General features: G+C 50.6%; 1 protein-coding gene across 4 annotated transcripts in view; it reads left to right on the plus strand.

The window, feature by feature from the left end:
• ABR (ABR activator of RhoGEF and GTPase) overlaps positions 1 to 19,469 on the plus strand; it is a 188,644-nt gene that overhangs the window by 109,361 nt on the left and 59,814 nt on the right. For all 4 annotated transcript variants that reach the window (XM_070772792.1, XM_070772793.1, XM_019981205.2 and 1 more), the window contains 3 exons: positions 4,736 to 4,834; positions 12,735 to 12,920; positions 18,488 to 18,595. In XM_070772792.1, the coding sequence (XP_070628893.1) occupies positions 4,736 to 4,834; positions 12,735 to 12,920; positions 18,488 to 18,595 (393 nt within the window). The remainder of the gene's footprint in view (positions 1 to 4,735; positions 4,835 to 12,734; positions 12,921 to 18,487; positions 18,596 to 19,469) is intronic.

Here is a 19,469-nt window from a genome sequence, read left to right on the forward strand (position 1 = left end):
CCTCTGGCGGGGGGTCTTTGGGGGTCAAGACTGTCCTCTCCCCTTTTTTCCCAGTGCTGGGCACACAGTGAGGTATGAGTGAATGGATGCTGAGCCCTGGTGGCTTTTTTGTTTTGTGGCCACACCGTGCGGCAGGCGGAATGTTAGTTCCCTGACCAGGGATTGAACCCAGGCACCCTGCAATGGGAGCACAGTCTTAACCACTGGACCACCAGGGAAATCCTGGGGCCTAGTGTTTTATGGGATGAGAGTAGCCCCAGGAGGACTGAAAAAGGAATTGTGAATTTCCAGGCAACTCCAAACCAGGAACAGGTGGGGTCTGAGGAAAGTGAAGATGGAAGAGGATTGGGGTGTTAACTGAGAACAGGTTAGCTGTTGGTAAAATGGTTAATTTCACATCCTTTTCCATTGCCTCCATCCCCTCACCAGCCAAAACATCAGAATGAATACAGCCCAGAGTGGGGCTGCTTGGGAGTGACTTCTTGCTGCATTTGGGGGGATTCTTTCAAGATTGGACTCCGAGGTTGGAGTCTCATGAGGAGGGGGTCCTGCTGCACTGGGCTGTCATGGGGGCTGACCCCAGGGCCTGTACTCGTGCCTGGGGTGGAATGTAAAGGCTTGGTGGGAGCCATGAGTCACCAGCTCTTCACCCTGGACTTTGTCCAGCCAGGCCTACAGTTAAGCTCACACTGTGCCCCCAAGTGACTTCTGGAGAGCGTGTTTGCCAAGCCCTTGGGCACATCCCGGGTTGGCAGGGAACAGGAAGGGAATGGGATACAGGAGGGAAGTGCTGGCCCCCAACATAGAGGGCTAGTTCCCACTTGTCAGGCAGAAGCAGCAGGGTCTGACCTTGACCTCCGCCTCCAGGGCCTGTGGGCCCTGCTCCAAGCTCCAGTCTCGGAGGTGGTGCTGCCTGCCTGCGATTCTCATGGCTCTAGACAGCTGGCAGTTTCCTTTCTCTGTGCCTTAGAGGGATAATGATAACACCATCCAGACTGCAGGATTCCAGAGAGTTAATCCTCGGAAAGCACTTAGAACTGTGCCTGGTACTTGTGAAGCCAGCGATAAGTAACTATTGTTTTTCCCTGAACCTTGGCACCCATACTGGTCTCCTAATGCTGCCGAAAGCAACTACCACACATTTGGTGGCTTAAAACTACACAGATTTATTCTCTTGCAAGTCTCAAGGGTCAGGAGTGCTGCATTCCTCCTGGAAGCTCTAGGAAAGATGACCTGTTCCCTTGCCTTTTCTGGCTTCTAGAGGCCCCTGCATTCCTTGGCTCGTGGTCCCATCCTTTGTCCTCAAAGCCAGTAGTGTCACATCTTTCAGTTTCTCACTCAATCTCTCCCTGTCCCCGCCCCCATCCCCTCTCTCTCTCCTTCTGTGAGCTAGTCGCCTTTTCTCTGACCCTGACCCTCTTGTCTCCTGCTCATAGATCTCTGGCATGCATGCTGTGCTGTGCTAAGTTGCTTCAGTCATGTCCAACTCTTTGCGACCCTGTGGACTGTAACCCACCAGGCTCCTCTGTCCTTGGGATTCTCCAGGCAAGAATACTGGAGTGGGTTGCCATGCCCTCCTCCAGGGGATCTTCCCGACCCAGGGATCACACTCGTGTCTCCTGTGGCTCCTGCCTTGCAGGCAGGTTCTTTACCACTGAGCCACTGGGAAACCCCAAAAGGTCTCTTACCTGGGCTCTATCTGATAATCCCAGGATAACCTCCCCACCTAAAAATCCATAGTCACATTTGCAAATTCCCTTTTGCCACTAAGGTGGCATAGTCGCAGGCTTTGTGGCTGAGGAGGTAGACATCTTTGGCAGAATGTCCAATTATAAGATCAGGTTTTATTTCAGAGACTCTGGGAAAGACTGCCTCCAGCAAAATTGCTAACTGGTTTGCTGATAGCAGATCAAGAGTTCCTCACCTGGGGAAAGGGTAGCTAGGCCTGTGAGAACTTGCTAGGCAGCCAAGCAGCAGGCAGGAAGCAGCTCTCCTGGGACCCAGGAGATTTCTGATAGCTTCAGAAATATGAAGCTTGGCATAGCTTCAGCTTATGCTAAGGGTATGTGCTTAAATGCCCAAAGAGGGAACTGTTTGAGATTCTAGGTAAGCATCTGAAGCTTGACAAAGGAACATAAGAGTGAGGGAATCATCAGAGCAGGAGATGAGCCCTGAATTTGGTGTTCAAGGACCTGGGAGGAGAAGGGAGTCCCAGCTCTGCCACCTTCTGGCTATGTGATTCTGGACTGGTCCCCTCCCTCTTTTTAAGTCTTATTTGTTTGTTTCCATTTGTATCATGGAAAAATATAGTTACCCCCGTCGGAGAGGTATTTGAGAGGGCAATGAAGCTGAATGAGAGAGTGGAAAGAACTTACAAGGCTTAATAAGTGTCAGGTGCCCACATGTCAGGAGCATCACGTGGTGCTGGGCTTTGTGGGGGGAGGGGGCGGATTCCGGAGGAGCAAGATACAGGTGGCCCTGCAAAATCACCGGGCAGGTAACAAGATCAGGCACGTGTCAGGGGCAGCGGACTGCCTCCTTGAGAGCCGAAGCTGCAGGGCCAGGGCCTTCAGCTGTGCCTTCAGGAGAGAAGTGCTCACGCGGGAGAAGGCATTACAGGTAGCAGAGTCAGCTAGAACCAAAGTCTGGAGGCTGGAGCACTCTGGCCTGTTGGAAAGGCAGATGGCTGTTGGAGAGATCAGAAGGGTGGGGAGAGGTGCTGGGAGCCATTGCAGGTGTTTAAGGAAAGAATAAGCTGGACCCCATCACACTTTATAGTCATATATTGATACTTACTCGGCTTTTGTTTTTGTTTGTTTGCTGTAATGTATTTATTTTTGGCTGTGCTGGGTTTTCGTTGTGATAAGCAGGGGCTACTCTATGGTTGCAGTGTGGGCTTCTCACTGCAGTGGCTTCTCTGTGTTGCAGAGCACAGGCTCTAGGTCAAGTGGGCTTCAGCAGTTGGGGCACACAGGCTCAGTAGTTGTGGGCTTAGTTGCTCCGTGGCATGTGGAATCTTCCCAGACCAGGAATCGAACCTATGTCCTCTGCATTGGCAGGCGGATTCTTATGCACTGTACCACCAGGGAAATCCTTGGCTTTGGTTTTAACGTGTTTCTTTCCCACTAGATTATAAGCCATATGAAAGTAAGGGCTATCGAATGCTTGTTTCCCACTGTATCTACGGGATAGGTAGGCATGTGGTGCATGAATAAACGAATGAAGAACCTACTTGAATTTCCCAGTAATCACTTTTTGCAGTATTAAGTCTTTGATAAGCATCAGGTGTAGGCTGGCATTCTGGGAAGACTGATGTGACTCTGAGTGCAGTGGAGGCAGGAGAGAGAGGCAGAGGGCAGTCCGAATCCAGTGGGGACTAGGTTGCTGTGGGCCTCAATTACAACAGCGAAGAGGGTGGAGCAGAGGAAGGAATCCTCGTAAGAGATGAGCTAGAACACTTTGAAGGGACTGGGGACTCCGTGTGGCAGAGGAGAAGGAGAGAAGAGGCTAGGAGTGACTTGGGGATCTTAGATGACAAGAAAAGTTATATGTCTTTTCACTCAGAAAAAGTGTTCAAGCATTTTCTCTGTGCCAGGAACTGTTGGTGGCACTTAATACTGCGAAAAATGATTACTGGGGAATTTGAGTAGATTCTTCACTTATTTATCTATTCATTCAACACATGCCCCACCTATCCTGTAGATACAACGGGAAACATTGGCTAGTTGGTGGCCATTCAAAGCTAAATGGGGTATGATCTCTGCCATAGAGGAGAAAGAATTCTGGAGCGGGGAGGAGGCCTGTTGGGGTCAGGAGATGCTGGGGGCGGGGTGGGTACAAGGGGTAAGGTTGAGGGCCCACAGCCAGCACCTTCCATTGCAGGATTGAGCTCCTGGGGGCAGGAAGATACAGTCAGAGGTGTAGCTGGAAGGCCGCTTGGCCGGGAGTCCCATGGCCACTTCCATCCCGTCATCTCTGACCCTACTCCTCCTCTCTCTTCATACATGTCTTCATCGAGCACCTTCTCTGGCCCCTGCTATGCTCTCCAGGTGACCATGCCCATCTCAGTCATGACTCTGATTTCCCTTAACTGACTGTTTCCCCTCCTCCATTAAATTGCTCCCACACATGGGCTCAGGTTCTTTTTTTTACCTTGCTCACTATTAATAAGGGTGAAAGGATTTAAGTCGCTCAGTCGTGTCTGACTCTTTGTAACTCTATGGATTGTAGCCCACCAAGCTCCTCCGTCTGAGGAATTCTTCAGGCAAGAATACTGGAGTGGGTGGCCATTCCCTTCTCCAGGGGGTCTTCCCAGCCCAGGGGTTGAATTCAGGTTTCCCGCACTGCAGACAGATTCTTTACCATCTGAGCTATCAGGGAAGCCATTATAAGGGTGCTGTGCTAAGTTACTTCAGTCATGTCCAACACTGTGTGATCCTATGGACTGTAGCCTGCCAGGCTCCTCTGTTGGCTGTGGGTTTGAGCTCCTGGAGGCAGGAAGATATAAGGGTAGATGGGTATCAGATAAGGAAGCATGGGGGAAAAAAGGATGGAAAAGAAATTAAGCAAGAAGGGAGCAGTAGGAGTATGGATGATTTTTTTTTCCTTTTATATTTCTGTGTTTTCCAAATTTTCTATAATAAGTATTTGGCTTTTGCCCCCTTACAAAAATGTTAAAGAAGAGTGGGGGAAAGGCAAGAAAACAGGCTGCTCAGATTCTGATCTGCTTTTACAGGTGGAAGCAGGGAAGGGCCTGGAGATGAGGAAGCTGGTTCTCTCGGGGTTCCTGGCCAGTGAAGAGATCTATATTAACCAGCTGGAAGCTCTGTTGCTGGTAAGTATGTATTTTAGGGTCTTTGTGCTCTGAGACTGTGTTTGGAAGTTGGAGAGAGAGAGAGGTGGACCAGTCCTTCCCAGGGCCGGGGTCTGTGGAACTGCTCTGCCTACGGCTTGGCAGCCAAGGTCATTGCCAGAAGAGGCCTGTGCCTCTCGATCCCAATTCTCCATTACTTACCCTGGGAAAGGTGGAAGAAGAAGCACCACCTGGTTAGGGGTGGCAAACACGCCATCACCCCTAACTACAGTGCAGACATTACTAATGGATCACAGTGCTCTGTCCAGGTGGGATCTTAGCCTCTGCGTCCAGCTGATGCTGTGGGCAGTCTCTACCAATCAATCACGTTGAGGCCTCTTTGTTATCCCTGGTCCCAGTCCTTCCTCCTGCCTGGAATGGTGAACTATTAGCACCATCCTGAGGCCTTCTGGCAGGAAATGAGGTGGAAGGCTGCCTGTGTCGTTTTCAGAAGCACCATAGCTCTGAGGCATTAGACAGACCGCCGCCCTCTGTGAAATGTGCCTTAGTTTCTTCTCCAAGCTGGAGGCGTTGTTGTGAGAATCGGACCGGGAGGGGAAGAATACAATGTTTTCAAAAGGTAGAAGTAACCACAGATGTAAGATGTTTTTGCCTCTGAAGAAAGTGCGTATTAGATGCATCTGGATATTATGCAGAGTAATTGTGCGTGGAAAGTTCTCTGCCCGGGGTGTTTTGCAGACTGAGACATCAGATGATACCAGAACAAGGAGGAATAAGAAATGAAGATGTAGATCAGTGGAAAGTACTGTAAGATCTGCATTTATGTACTTGCTGTGATGTGAGCTGCTGTCGCCAGGAATCCCAGGGGGCTTACCAGTTGTTTCCCCAGGAGTAACTGTTGAGGTGTGTCGCCGCTTTGTAACACAGGGGAATGAGTTGGTGGTCAGTCTTACTGGGAATCTGTTGGTCTTCACAGTTATTTCTTCAAGGGAGGAACAGTTTGGCAGGTCGATCAGGACTCTGGTCTGGGGCCGGAGCTGGGGCAAGACTTGACGCTGCCATGAATAGTGGACTTACTGCCCAGCCTTTCAACTATGCGTCTTGATTGCTAGTGGATTGTTCAATCAGCGAAGTGGAGTGAACCAACATTTTAAAACGAACGAGAAAGAAAACGTCAGCATGCATCCCACGTAGTAAGAATAAGTACTGTTTCAGGCAGCTTTTGGTTTATGTGGATATGTGTATGTATGTACTGGGCCATGTGCCTTCTGACGTGTGTTGTTGGTTTTCAAAACCACTGATGGGACTTCCCTGGCTGTTCAGTGGCTAAGACTCTGAACTTCCAATGCAAGGGACATGGGTTCAATCCCTGATTGGGGAATTATAATCTGACATGCTATGAGACACTGCCCCTCACCCAATTAAAAATATTAAATAAAAAAAATTTTTTTTTTTTAAAGCCATGGATAATCTCCTTGAGCCTCAGTTTTCTCATCTGAAGATGAGAGCAATGCCATTACCTTCTCTCTGTCCTTTATGTGGTTGAGAAGATCATTTTGAGGACCTAGTACAATGCTAGGTTCTTAGACACTCAAATATCAGTCAAAGGAAGGGGAGGACAAGCAACCAAAATCCACCTTATAGCCTTTTTTTTTGCCTCACTGTGCAGCATGCAGGACCTTCATTCCCTAACCAGCAATCGAACCCAGTCCCCCAGTGAAAGTTTGGCATCTCAACCACTGGACCACCAGGGAAGTCCCAGAAATAACACCTTATAAACTATGAATTGCTGTGCTAAACAAAGGGTCATGGCTGTCATTACTATGAATAAAAGGATGCATATTTGAAAGAGGCTCAGAGGAACGGCTTTGAATCCCCACCTGATCGCCTGCTGGCTCTAGATCTTCAGCAGATTAATGGACCTTTGTGCCTCATTCTGTCCATCTGCAAACTGGGTATACTCATATTCATCCTTTCTTCTTGGGGTCTTTGTGAGGGGTGAGTGAGTCTGTAGGGGAAGCTCTTTGAGGACAAGTGAGAGCATATTCTATTATTTTCTCCCATTCTTGGAGAGAGCGCAGGTTAGAACCTGTTTGTTTCTGTCCACACACCCGTTCCCTGAAGGAAGGGGAGGTGCATGTTCCCGTTGGAAGCGGGCCCCTCTTAGACTCCAGCTCGGTTCTCATCTGTCGTTGGGCCTGATTTGAGTTCAGTTTGGGTAAAGATAACAACAGATTTAGGGTCCAAGACACTCCCTCCCGGCTCGCCTTTCTAACAGCTCATGCTCTCAAGACAAAAACCGTGAGGCTGGGGCTCCCACTCCCAGGGTGTGACCCAGGGTAGGTCCCTCCACTTCCCCCCAGCTTGTTCATCCTGGGTTGGCTCTTTCTTGAGCAGAGGCAAGGGTGAGGGAGAGACGAGCTAGGTGGCCTGGGCTGTGACTGGTGGGCCCCCTCACAGTACAAGTCTCAGCTGATAAGCCTCGGTTTTAAGGACTCAAGCCCTCTTCTCCTAGAGCTGGGGCCCTTCCAGGAGCTAAGCCCTTGGCTCTTGAGAGGTGATCTGACAAAGGGGTTTGGAGAAGAAAACCTGCCTTCCCGAGCTCCCTCCTCCTCCTACGCCCAGCGCGCCTTCTCTCCACCCTGCCCCCATTCCCACAGCTCCACTAGACTGTGTGTTTGTTATTGGTTTAACACTTCCTGCTATGCAAACGGCTGGGTGTGTATACCCAGGACTGGGGAACCACAGCAGGAGCCTCTGTTCACGCTGCCTGGTTTGCTGGCCGGGCATGGTTTGGTAACCTCCCAGCACCTTCCAGTTCCTGGTGGGCTCAGGTTACAAGGAAGAGGGTCTGGGAGCCTGGGCTGAGGTGGAAGAAGGGAGGCAGGAGACCAACTGCACTTCATGCTGCGTGTCTCCAGGCTGGTTAGTGAGCTGGGTGCTGTGGCTGGGCTTCCTGGGCCTTCAGCACCTCCCACCGCTGGGCCCCTCTCTCAGACTCCCCTCTGGAGTTTGCTTTGTCTCTTATCTGTAAAATAGGTTCAGGATGCCCCCCCTACCCCCAGCCTCTGGTGACAGTTAGCAGAGTTGCATGTGGCAGCCTCCAAGCCTTTTGGAATCAGAGGTGGAGGAAGTGGGCCGATTTCTCTCCCCTGTTTCGAAAGGCAGAAAGCAAATTGCTGGGGGACAGAGCGAACAAATGACAGTGTGAAGTCACGAACAAGTTCAAGCCCGCCTGGCCCGCCTCCCTGAGGAGCCCTTCTTGGGACACCCAGTTTGTTTCGGAGCATGCGTGCTGAGTCGTGTCTGACTCTTAGCGACCCCATGGACTGTAGCCCGCCACACTCTTCTGTCCGTGGAATTTTCTAGGCAAGAATACTGGAGTGGATTGCCATTTCCTTCTCCAGGACACCCAGAGCCAGAGTTAACTGATCAGATGGGGAGCCAGCACTGCATCCTCTGTTGCAGGATTCTAGAAGCAGGGCTAACTGAGTGTGCTCTGTCAGGAGAGCAGGACTGGAGCTGCTCTGTCAGGAGAGCAGGACCGGAGCCCAGCTCAGTGTGGGGCCGCCTGTGCCTTTCAGCCAGCCCTCCCCGCCTGAGACCTATTTTCAGAGCTTCACCAGATAAAAATAACTGCCTCCAAGGGTCTCAGGCCAGCCAGGGGCACGCATACAGCACTTCCCCACCCCCAAAGGCCCCCAACCTTGTCCTGAGAAGCCGGCCTGACGCCCCAAGAGCTGGCCTTGTCCATGTGACCCGCCCTGCTGAGCGCCGGCTCTTCCCCTTTTGCAGACGGAGTGGGAGTTTAGGAGGAAGCAGAGTGGTTGTGTCTTGTCTGTTCATAGCCCTGAGTGCTTCCCCTGCAGTTTCTGAGAAATCCTGACCACCCCTGCCTTTCCAGGCTGTTCTTTCCTATTTCCTTTATTCCCACCCTGGGTGGGATTACACCCCAGCAGGAACAGGGACTCTGTGGTGACTTGGCCCCTCACCTGGACCTGGGTTGTGGTGGTGGTTGTTGAGTCGCTCAGTCGTGTCTGACTCTTTGCGACTCCATGGGCACTGCAGCACACCAGGCTTCCCTGTCCTTCGCCATCTCCCAGAGTTTGTTCAAACCCATGTCCACTGAGTCAGTGATACCATCCAACTATCTCATCCTCTGTCATCCCCTTCTCCTCCTGCCCTCAATCTTTCCCAGCATCAGAGTCTTTTTCTAATGAGTCAGCTCTTCACAGCAGATGACCAAAGTATTGGAGCTTCAGTATCAGTCCTTCCAATGAATATTCAAGGTTGATTTCCTTTAGGATTGACTGGTTTGATCGCCTTGCAGTCCAAGGGACTCTCAAGAGTCTTCTCCAACACCACAGTTCAAAAGCATCAATTCTTCGGCATTCAGCCTTCTTTATGATTCAGCTCTCAACATCTGTACATGACTGCTGGAAAAACCATAGCTTTGACTATATGGACTTTTGTCAGCAAAATAATGTCTCAGCTTTTTAATATGCTGTCTAGGTTTCTCATAGCTTTTCTTCCAAGGAGCAAGTGTCTTTTAATTTCATGGCTTCAGTCACCATCTCCAGTGATTTTGGAGCCCCCAGAAATAAAGTCTGTCACTGTTTCCATTGTTTCCCCATCTATTTGCCATGAAGTGATGGGACCGGATACCATGATCTTAGTATTTTGAATGTTGAGTTTTTTTCACTCTCCTCTTTCACCTTCATCAAAAGGCTCTTCAGTTCCTCTTCGCTTTCTGCCATAAGGGTGGTGTCATCGGCATGGGTAGATAGAAGTAAAAAAGGATAAAGTCTGGGACTTTCCTGGTGGTCCAGTGGTTAAGACTTCACCTTCCAATGCAGGTGGTGGGGGTTCTGTCCCTCGTCTGGGAGCTAAGATTCCTGTATGCATGGGGGCCACAAAACCAAAAACATAGAACACAAGCAATGTTTTAATAAATTCAATAAAAACTTTAAAAATGGTCCACATCAAAAAAGTCTTAAGGATAAACTCTGATCAGTCCTGAGAGCCAGCTCAGTATCCTTCACAGAGCACTGGGGCCACGAGCTGGATGGGGCGCCTGTCTGTGGTGGGGACAATGCTCTTCCTTTCTCTTGGCCCAGATTCCCTCTATCTCCTTCCTGCCTGCAGGCTTCCCCAGGCCCCGCTTCTCCACCTGCTCAGAGCTTCCCTCCGAGGCCCTGTTCCCATCACCTCCTCTGTGAAGCCCTCTCCAAGCTGGGCCAGGACAACCTTGGCACCGGTTGGTTGGTATTTGCAGTCCAAGTTGAGTAATAACCGTATCTTGCTTTGTGCACAAGAACGTTTCATTTGTGCTGGTCCACCTTACCCGAACAGATTATAATGTTCTGCAGAACAAGGACTGTGAGTCATACAAATAATCTCCAAAGGGAAAATTGGACCCTGTCAATCCCTCCAGGGAAAGCCAGGTCATTTCACGGGCTTTTTAGCCGCATTCCTTCCCCTGTGTGATCCATGCCTTGCTCACCCCTCCAGCCCTGCTTTAGGGCTCTGCTTGCCAACCCCCTTGCTCGCTGCACGCAGGGTCACCAGCCTGCTTCCAGCTCCTCTCTCTTCCCGAGCTATTCCTGCCTCAGTCTCAGGCATTGGGGAAATCTGCCTAGAATATTGTCCCCTTTGCTCCTATGCTTCCATTTCAAGTCAGCATCCCCTCCTTGTCCTCCCGCACGACGTCCCCTTCTTATTTCCTTCACTGCATTTATGTACGATCTTGTGTTTGATTGTGTCCTTGTGTTTCGTCTGTCTCCGCTTCTCCATGGGAGGCTTCATGGGGGCAGTGACTAGTGAAACACTGAATAACCTTCCACACAACCCCGGTCTGGCCCCACGTAGGCACTTGGTCCATTATTTGTGGAGTGAATACTAATCATAGTAGCAGCTAGCATTTATTGATTGCCTCCTATGTGCCAGGCATATGCTCAATATTTTATATAAATTATGGCTTATGGATTTGATAATATTATCCCAGTTCCACAAATAAAGTGACTTTCCCAGAGCTATCAAGTGGCAAAGTTGGGACTCTGGCCCACACTGCCTGGCCTGCACCAGGTCAGACCCCATCCAGCGTTCCCAGCAAAGGGCTGGATGCGAAGGCCTTGTTCGTTCCAGCACTAGGAGGGTCAGAAGGAGGACTTCTGCTTTTTCTTGCCTTCATCCTTCTGTCTGGACTTTTTAGAGCTGGGAGGATGGGGAACCAGAAGTCAGAGCGTTGTCTGGGTTTTTAAGTAGATGGGACTTCCTCATGTGGACAGATAGATGGAAAGATACAAGGAAGCCTGGCATTGGGCATCTGGCTGCTGCGGCTGGCTCGAGCTGGGGTTTGGGGGGCAGGTGTCTTCTCTCGGGGTGAGCCAGCAATAACTTGGGCCTCCCTCCAGAGGAGGTGTTCCCTGAATCCAGCCTTGAGTTGCCCATCCTCTGCTTGAATGCTTCTCTTATCAGAAAGCTCACTACCTAATCCTGTGAGATCATGGAGGGCGGCTTTGTGAGCCCATAACTGCTCCTGCAACTTCTCCTTTCTGCTCCTGGGTCTCCAGAATGACCCAGGTTAAGTCAAAAGCCTCTCTCCACCCAGCCCTTTATCTACACGCGAGAGGAAGAACACCCACCATGTCTGACTCAGGCTTCTCTCTCCCAGGTAAACTTCTGCCCCCCACACCCTCCCCGCTTGTGCCTTCTCTGTGGGAAAGGTTTCCAGACCCTGTCCCCCAAGGTGGACAGTCTGGGCATCTCTGGGGACTTTAGGGCTGAAAGAAGATCAACCATGGAGGAGCTCCTTACCCTTCAGTATCACTTTTTGTTTGTTTCAACTATGCATTTTAATACCTATTTTTCCCTGACTAGAAAATAAATATTTACTCATTGGAGGTAATTTAGAAAATACAGGGACTTCTCTGGTAGTCCAGAGGTTAAGACTCCATGCTTCTAGTCCAAGGGGCATAGGTTCAGTCCTTGTCGGGGAACTAAGATCCCACATGCTTCATGGCAGAGCTAAAAAAAAACAAAACTAAAATACCGAAATCACATTGAAGAAAACATATCCAAGCCTCCTTTTCCCTTAATGCTGGGCTTTAAAATGATGATTTCTGCTCTCAGCAAGTGTTGGGAATGGTCTTGAGTTTCTGTCTGTCACCTCACCCTCTCCACCAGCAGGCCTGGGAGCATCTTGGTGTAGACAAGCAGAGATGACAGATTGTCTTGCATGTCGGCCTTGGCGTTGAGAACGGGTCTGAGGCTACAACCAGGCTCAGTGAGAAGGATGTTGTGATCGCTTAGTCATGTCTGCCACAGGTCCAGGTGGGACAGTGGTGTGGGTGCCACCTGCTCGCCCTCTGTATACCGAGTGATGGGAACTTAAGATGTCAGTGCAGCTGAGATCGGTTTGGTCCCTTAGAAACTCTGTCCCCCAAGTCCTAGAATCATGTTCTGTTTCTTGAAAGGAAACAGCTAAGGGATTGAGTTCTCACTCAACCCTCCTTCCCACTGAAGCACAGCAAGGGGGTTTATGACTCCGAGCCTGAGGCCATTGTGGAAGAAAGCTTTGGATCCTGTTAGACCCTCAGGCAAACCCACGACAGGCTGGGAACCTGGGCCCCCTCGAGGGACCAGGGTTGGGAGAAGTGTGTCCAGGTGCTACCCCTTGGGCCTGGCAGAGCTGCCGGGCCAGGCTCTGGCTATCAGGTGCCCTCTTCTTGCAGTTGCTCGTGGCTTGCTCGGGCCTGTGACATCTGCTGCTAGATCCAAACCGAACTTTGGGTGTCCAGCCCTCAGTGGCCTTGTCTGGGGGGAACTTGGGCACCAGGAAGGCCTAACCTGGGCCCTGAGCCTGCTGACCCTCCAGTTTACTTGCCTCTCACTTCTGCTCTTTCTTCCTTCTCTCTTCTAGCCCATGAAACCTCTGAAGGCCACTGCCACCACCTCCCAGCCCGTACTCACCATCCAGCAGATCGAGACCATCTTCTACAAAATCCAGGACATTTACGAGATCCACAAGGAGTTCTATGACAACCTCTGCCCCAAGGTGCAACAGTGGGACAGCCAGGTCACTATGGGCCACCTCTTCCAAAAGCTGGTGAGTCTCCTGTTGATGGAACGTGCTTACCTGGGGCCTCAGTGGAGCCGCTGGTGTTGAGAGAGAACCGATTGGCCCCAGACCTCCTTGGCTTTCTTGAAGGCCTGGGTTGTCGGTAATGCCTAACATGGCTCCTGATGGGCATTACTGACACTGGGTCATTCTGAGTCCTGGAGAAAAGCCTGGGCTTTTGCCTTGTGGGGAACCTGCCTCATGCCTGGGCTCTCGGCCTCCCCAGGGAAGCCCTAGAGTTCTTCTAGGGCTGCCGGAGACAGGCCATGTACATGGGTGCCCCTGGCAGGGGGCTTCAGGGCGGAAGGCTCCCCTGCGGGCCTCAGCTGATGGAGGGGCATGTGCTGGGTGGAGGGGCAGGCATCCCTCACCTGAGACCTCAGACGTTCTCCTCACTTCCGTGGTACCTATGAAGTGAAGAGTTGGGGTGGAGGGAGACAGTGTCAGCTAACGATCCTCTGCTGAGGGCCCTGGATGGAAAGCACTAAAAGCCCAACCCCCTACCATGGCCGGGCAGGGAGAAGGAAGGAGGAGGCAGAAGTATCGTGTGGCTTTGGTGTTGGGAAAGGCTGCCTGAGGTCTTAGCTCCCGGGGCTTCCGTGACACTGTCTGCTCCAGCTCAGTGTCTGTCTCTGGCAATGTCCCCCGAGGACCCCCAGTCAGACCCATGGACCCCCCGCAATCTGGCTGTGCCCCCCATAACTTCGCCAGCCCAAGAGGCAGGATGGAGCATAGGAGTTGTGGTCCTGTCCTCTGGGTGTAAGTGGTGGGGGGCAGGGAGCAGGGGTAGGACTTCTCTGCAGGGGTCGGACCCGTTGAATGGATAGGCCTCTGCTTTTCTTACCCAGAGAAGACTCTTGCTTGGATGCTCCGGGGCCACAAGCTCAGCATGCTCAAAACTGAACTCATTGGCTCTGAGGTTCTTTGCTGTCTTCCCTGCCTCTGTCTCAGTGGGTGTGGCCACATCCCATGGATGGATATCCGTGACTCCTTAGGACTCATCCTTGGCACCTCCCCTCCCTGCATCCCTTAGAGTCCACTTCTTTAAAGCTCACGGCCACCTGCTTCTCTCCACCTGCTAGTGCCCTCATCTGGACCACTGCTGTGGGCTCAGGAATGCATTCTACCCCAGGCCTGCCTCTACCTAGCAACAGGAGAATGTTTTCTAAACTCCTGCCTGGACCTCACTTCCTCCCTGCTCACATCCCTTCAGGGGGCTCCCCCTTAGCCATTGAATAAAGACCAGCCTCCGCTGTCTGGTTTATGAGACCCTTTGCTGCTGGCCTCGATCCACCCTGTTCTCTGGCTATTGCCTTCCCCACCCTGGTCTCTCAGTTCACACAGCAGATACACTTGACCTCTCTGTACTCGCGGCTCTAGCCTCAAATGTCCTTCTCTGTCTTGTCTGGCATCTCTGGTCAGTTTCCAATTTAAAAGTGACCTCTGTGGAGAACGCTTCTCTAGCCCCTTGAATGCAGCTGCTGTGCTTACACCCTCCATGAACATGAAACTGCCTGACTCCCCAGAATATGCTCCAGGAGGACAGACTGTGTTTTCTTCAGTTTGGACTCTCAGAACCAGTCTAGAACTCAATATGTGAATGAGTGAGTGAGTGAGTGAATGAATGAGTCAACAAATGAGCCAATGAATGAATGGGCGAATGGAGTACACCTTGTTCTTGGCCCCTGGGGCCAGGTAGAAGTTGGAAGGGCATTGAGGAGACATCACAGGACCTGAGGTCCATGTCCTGAGGGACACACAGAGATAAACACAGTTTCTAGATCCAGGTCACAGCTGAGTTGGAATCCAGGCTCTGCCACAGGTTAGATGTAAACATGTGACATTGGGCAATGTACCCAGTTTCTCCTGACTCAGCTTCCTCGTCTGTAAAAATGAGGCTAATAATAGTGTTTACCTTGTTGGATTGTGAGGACTGAGTGAGTTAATACCTAAAAAGTTCTTGGAACAGGACCTGGAGTATAGTAAGTTAGGAAATACTTAATATTTAGTCATTATCATTACCATTATTACTATTATTACTGCTGTTATTACTATTGTTAGGAAGAGGCCCCCGCAAAAGGCATTCTTGCCAGGGAACCCCACACTTCCGGTTCTGGCAGCCCCCGAGTACTAGCCCCCGTTCAGGGATGATGAACACCCAGTCATCACCGCCCACCTGGTCCAGGAGCCTGTGCTGACTGGCTTGAGGGGGAGTCTCTCCTAGCCCTCAGAAGGGCAGAAGAGAGGAGGGTGGGGGTGTGGGAGGAGTGAGTAGCCGGGAGCATAGTGGAATGCCTGCCCAATTTGTCTTTGTCATTTGGACCCTGCTGTCACCAGGGTTCCCCCTTCTGGTTTGAGCTCCACTGGCTTGGCCATGTATTTGCTACCCCAGCCCCCACCCCCCACTTCTCTTCCCCTGCCTCATGAACTGACGCCTGAAGCCCCTGAGCCTACGGGCTTGGGAGAAGGCCGGGGCAGCCCAGGCATCTGGAGGCAGTTTCTTTCCAGCTGGCCTCTGGGTATTTGATTATCCATTACTGAGAGAGGGGAATTAGCATCTCTGTTATTTGTTTTATGAGATCACCCCCGTGCCAAGCTGCTGTTTCCAAAGCAACCTCCACTTCCCAGGGAATGGCCCAGGCAGGCCAGGCGTCGGGCCCCGCAGACTCGGGTGCTCCATGCAGATGGCGGTGCCTGGATGGCCGGTGACCCCTGCGCACAGGCCTTCTGCCCAGGGGGCTCCTGCTTGCAGCCTGTTAGGGTTAGGAAGGTAGCATTCCACCCTGAGCACCCAGCCTTTATCCCTCTCATGGAAAGGTGGACAAGGAAGATGTGTACCTGGAAGGATATCAGTAATCCTGGTTTAGGAAGCAACTGTCTAGCACAACCCCTGTAGCCTAGGATACCAGGGGCCAGGACACTCCCTGGAAGAGGAAACGGATTCCATCCCTTCCCACCCCTGCCCATTTCTGAAGTCTGGCCCATCTGGGGCTGAGACCTGCATGGCTCTGGCCCTGGCTTCTTAAGCATCTTGGGTCTCACTTTTTCCTCTGGCTTTCCTGGGCCCCGCCTGCCAGCTTCCTTGAGCTGTCTCTGCCCTGGAGGGCTCCAGGTTCCCTAGCCCACCTCTTTGGGTCCTTGAGGAGTGCAGGTATTGTGCAGAAAGCAGAGTCTGTCTGGGCAGGCCTCAGGGGCAGCAGACTTCCTCCCCTACCCACCCTTCTCCCCGCACCTTGGTGGGTAGAAGGCCCCAGCAGCTGAATTTCCTTGCTACTTCATTGAAAAACAACTTAACCAGAAAATCTAGAGAATAATGTAGCAAACAACAATACACTCACCTCCCAGAATTAACAGACACTAAGCTCTGAAGAATTCAGAGCTTGTAGTAGTGGTGTTAGTCACTCGGTCGTGTCCCACTCTTTGCGACCATGGACTGTAGCTCACCAGGCTCCTCTGTCCATGGAATTCTCCAGGCAAGAATACTGGAGTGGGTTGCCATTCCCTCCTCTAGGGGATCTTCCTGACCCAGGGATCGAACACGGGTCTCCTGCATTGCAGGCAGATTCTTTACGGTTTGAGCTATAGCAACTCTCTGAAGATACAGGGAAAGACTTTTTAATCAAGAAGCTAAAGAATTACAAATGAGGATGAAGTTAGTCTCTCTGCCACCCTTTCCTCTTGCCCTTCCTCTCAATCTAGAAGCAGCTACTGGCGTGAATTTGGTGTGTAGTCTTTTAGGCTGCAGTTTGTGGGTTTTGCTACATATCTGTATCTTCTTAAAGCATTGCATTTACTTTTAAAGTGTAGAAAAAAATATGTATATATGTATCATATTTTGCCATTCGATCAGCATTCATTTTGAAACTTGTCATCGTTGCTACACAGAGATCTAGTTCATTCATTTTAACTGCACAGTGTGTATGGGTTCCTTTCTTTGTGAGCATTGGTTTGCAGTCTTTTCACAAAAGAAAAAATGAAGTGGGTAAAATACCCATGTTTACATTTCCTTGGACACACACACACATGCAAGTTTCTCTAGAGCAGTGCTTTCTAGTAAAAATAATAGTGTGAGCCACATATATAATTTTTCTAGCAGCAGCCACACTCAGTAGAAATAAACAGGTGAAATTAATGTGAAGAATATATTCTATTTAGCTTAATAGAGTCAAAATATTACCATTTCAACATGCAGTCAAGATTAAGGAATTAGATAATTTACGTTCTCTTTTGCATACGAAGCCTGTGAAACCCAGTGTGTGTTTTACACTCACAGCCCACCTCCGTTTGGACTAGCCACATTTTAGGTGCTCAGTATCCATGTGTAGGGCTTCCCTGGTGGCTCGGATGGTAAAGAATCTTCCTGCAATGCAGGAGACCCGGGTTAAATCCCTGCGTCGGGAAGATCTCTGGAGAAGGGAATGGCTACCCACTCCAGTATTCTCGCCTGGGAAATTCCATGGACAGAGGAGCCTGGCGGGCTACAAGTCCATGGGGTTGCAAAGTCAGACACGACTGACTAACGTGTAGCAAGTGGCTCCTGTGTTGGACAGCGTAGCCCTGGGGTCTGTATGTAGAGAGGATATGCTCAATAGGCTGAACTGAACATATTTTCAACCTTATTGGTTATTGACAAATTATTTTCCCAATAATTATACCAATTTACACACACCCACAGGCAGTCTTTAAAAGTTCCTGTTTTCCTACATTCTTTCTGACTCTTAATATCATTAGACTTTAACATTTTGACCAGATTGATGGGTATGAAATAGTATCTCATTGTGGTTCAATTTGAATTTCCGCCCTTTGCTCCTGTAAGAGGAAACACACATGCACAGCACAGAGAAGGCTTTCCATAAATACACCTGCAGAATTGAATTAATGAAACTCGGTTTCCCCTTTTGCAGTAAGGGCTGATGGCATCTGTTCTGCCTCCCCGAGAAGGCGAGGCTCTGTGTGGTCCTAAGCCGGGGAAAGCTTTGTGTTAGGTGCAGACTGACATGCAGATGTGTAGAGGAGAAGGACCTCTGGCTCCTTGAAGGCTGAGGAGGTGGGGACAGGGACCTGGAGGCCAAGGGAAGTGGGGACTGTGCCTTTAAATGCAGTTCCCCAGTCTCAGCATGGGGAGTGGAGCCTTGAGCGGGCCACACGTGCCCACCCCCCTTCCCAGTGCTTCAGCTAATTCCAGGATGTGAAAGACGTGTGAGGCATTAAGGGGCTTCAAACTGTGCAAGACTTTGATGATGCTAAATAAAGCCAAATGCTGCTATGAGCTGAGTTTTAGCAAGCCAACAAAGGCCCTGCCCTGCTCCCCCCAACCCCACAAACCCCCTTGTTAACCTTATTGGCTGAGCCAGTTTCCATGGAAACTGTGGAGTTCAAAGGGATGCCGTAGTATGTTCATTCCTGCCTTTTCTCTCTGCTCGCAGCTAGCCATTTGGACTGAGTTAGAGGTTCTGAGCGCTAAGGGAGCTCCAGGTGCTCTGGTTATGCTTTCATCCATTCATTAATCCTTTCTCCCCATCCCACTCCTGCCCTCCTCTCTCTCCGCCCTGCAGGCCAGCCAGCTTGGTGTGTACAAAGCATTTGTGGATAACTATAAAGTCGCTCTGGAGACAGCTGAGAAGTGCAGCCAGTCCAACAACCAGTTCCAGAAGATCTCTGAGGTGGGCAGCTCCCTGCACTGCCACCCCTACGGCTCAGGGTTTTGAGGGGCTGGTCAGAGCCTTCCAGACTTAGAGCCTCTCCTCTTCTGCTTGCCCGTGAGAAAAATAGTTCTCCTGATGGGTAACAGCCTGACATTTGCTTTTTTGCCCTTGACATTTTCCTTCTTGATATAAGAATATCAATTTCTATATGATTCTGTTATTTTTCTGTTATTTTGATTTAGGTTATTCTGTGTTAGAACAGGGGAAGCAAAAAGAAAAAAGGCAGCATTCTCCCACACTGGGGTAACCTTAAGCAAATCAGTTCCCTTCTTTTGGGCTTACTTCCTCTGCTGTAGAATGAGCTGTCTGGATTGGTCCAGCTTACCCCAAGTCTGCTTGACAAGAACCACCTGCCCACTGTTTGAAATGCAGATCTTCAGGCACCTTCCCTGGAGCTTCAATTCAGAAGGTTTGGGGCGGGGCCCAGGAGTCTATTTTGTTTTTAAACAAGCTTGCCCAGGTGATTTTTATAATCAGAGTGGCTTGAAGGAGTCTGGACTAGGTGATCCTTTAAGATCCTTGAAATCTCACAGAGAGAGGACAAGGGCCCTTTATCTGGAGAAGAAGCTCTAGACCCTCTGGCTAGGAATATGCCTGTCCTTCCTGGGGAGCATCCAGTCCCAACTCCATCCTCCTCTACAAGGCAAAGATGTGGCATCATCTGCCGTCAACACTTGTGTCCAGGAAGTGTCCTAGAATACTTCAGGAACACAGCCCAGCTCACCCCTTGAGCCAAAAAGATCTCAGGGATATGCCTTAAGGCACTGGCTTTACAATCAAAGTTCCCAGCTCCAAGCTCAGGGTAAGAGAATGTCTGGTTCCAAGGAGAGGG

Source organism: Bos indicus, chromosome 19, assembly GCF_029378745.1.
Source record: "Bos indicus isolate NIAB-ARS_2022 breed Sahiwal x Tharparkar chromosome 19, NIAB-ARS_B.indTharparkar_mat_pri_1.0, whole genome shotgun sequence".
Lineage (NCBI taxonomy): Eukaryota > Metazoa > Chordata > Mammalia > Artiodactyla > Bovidae > Bos > Bos indicus.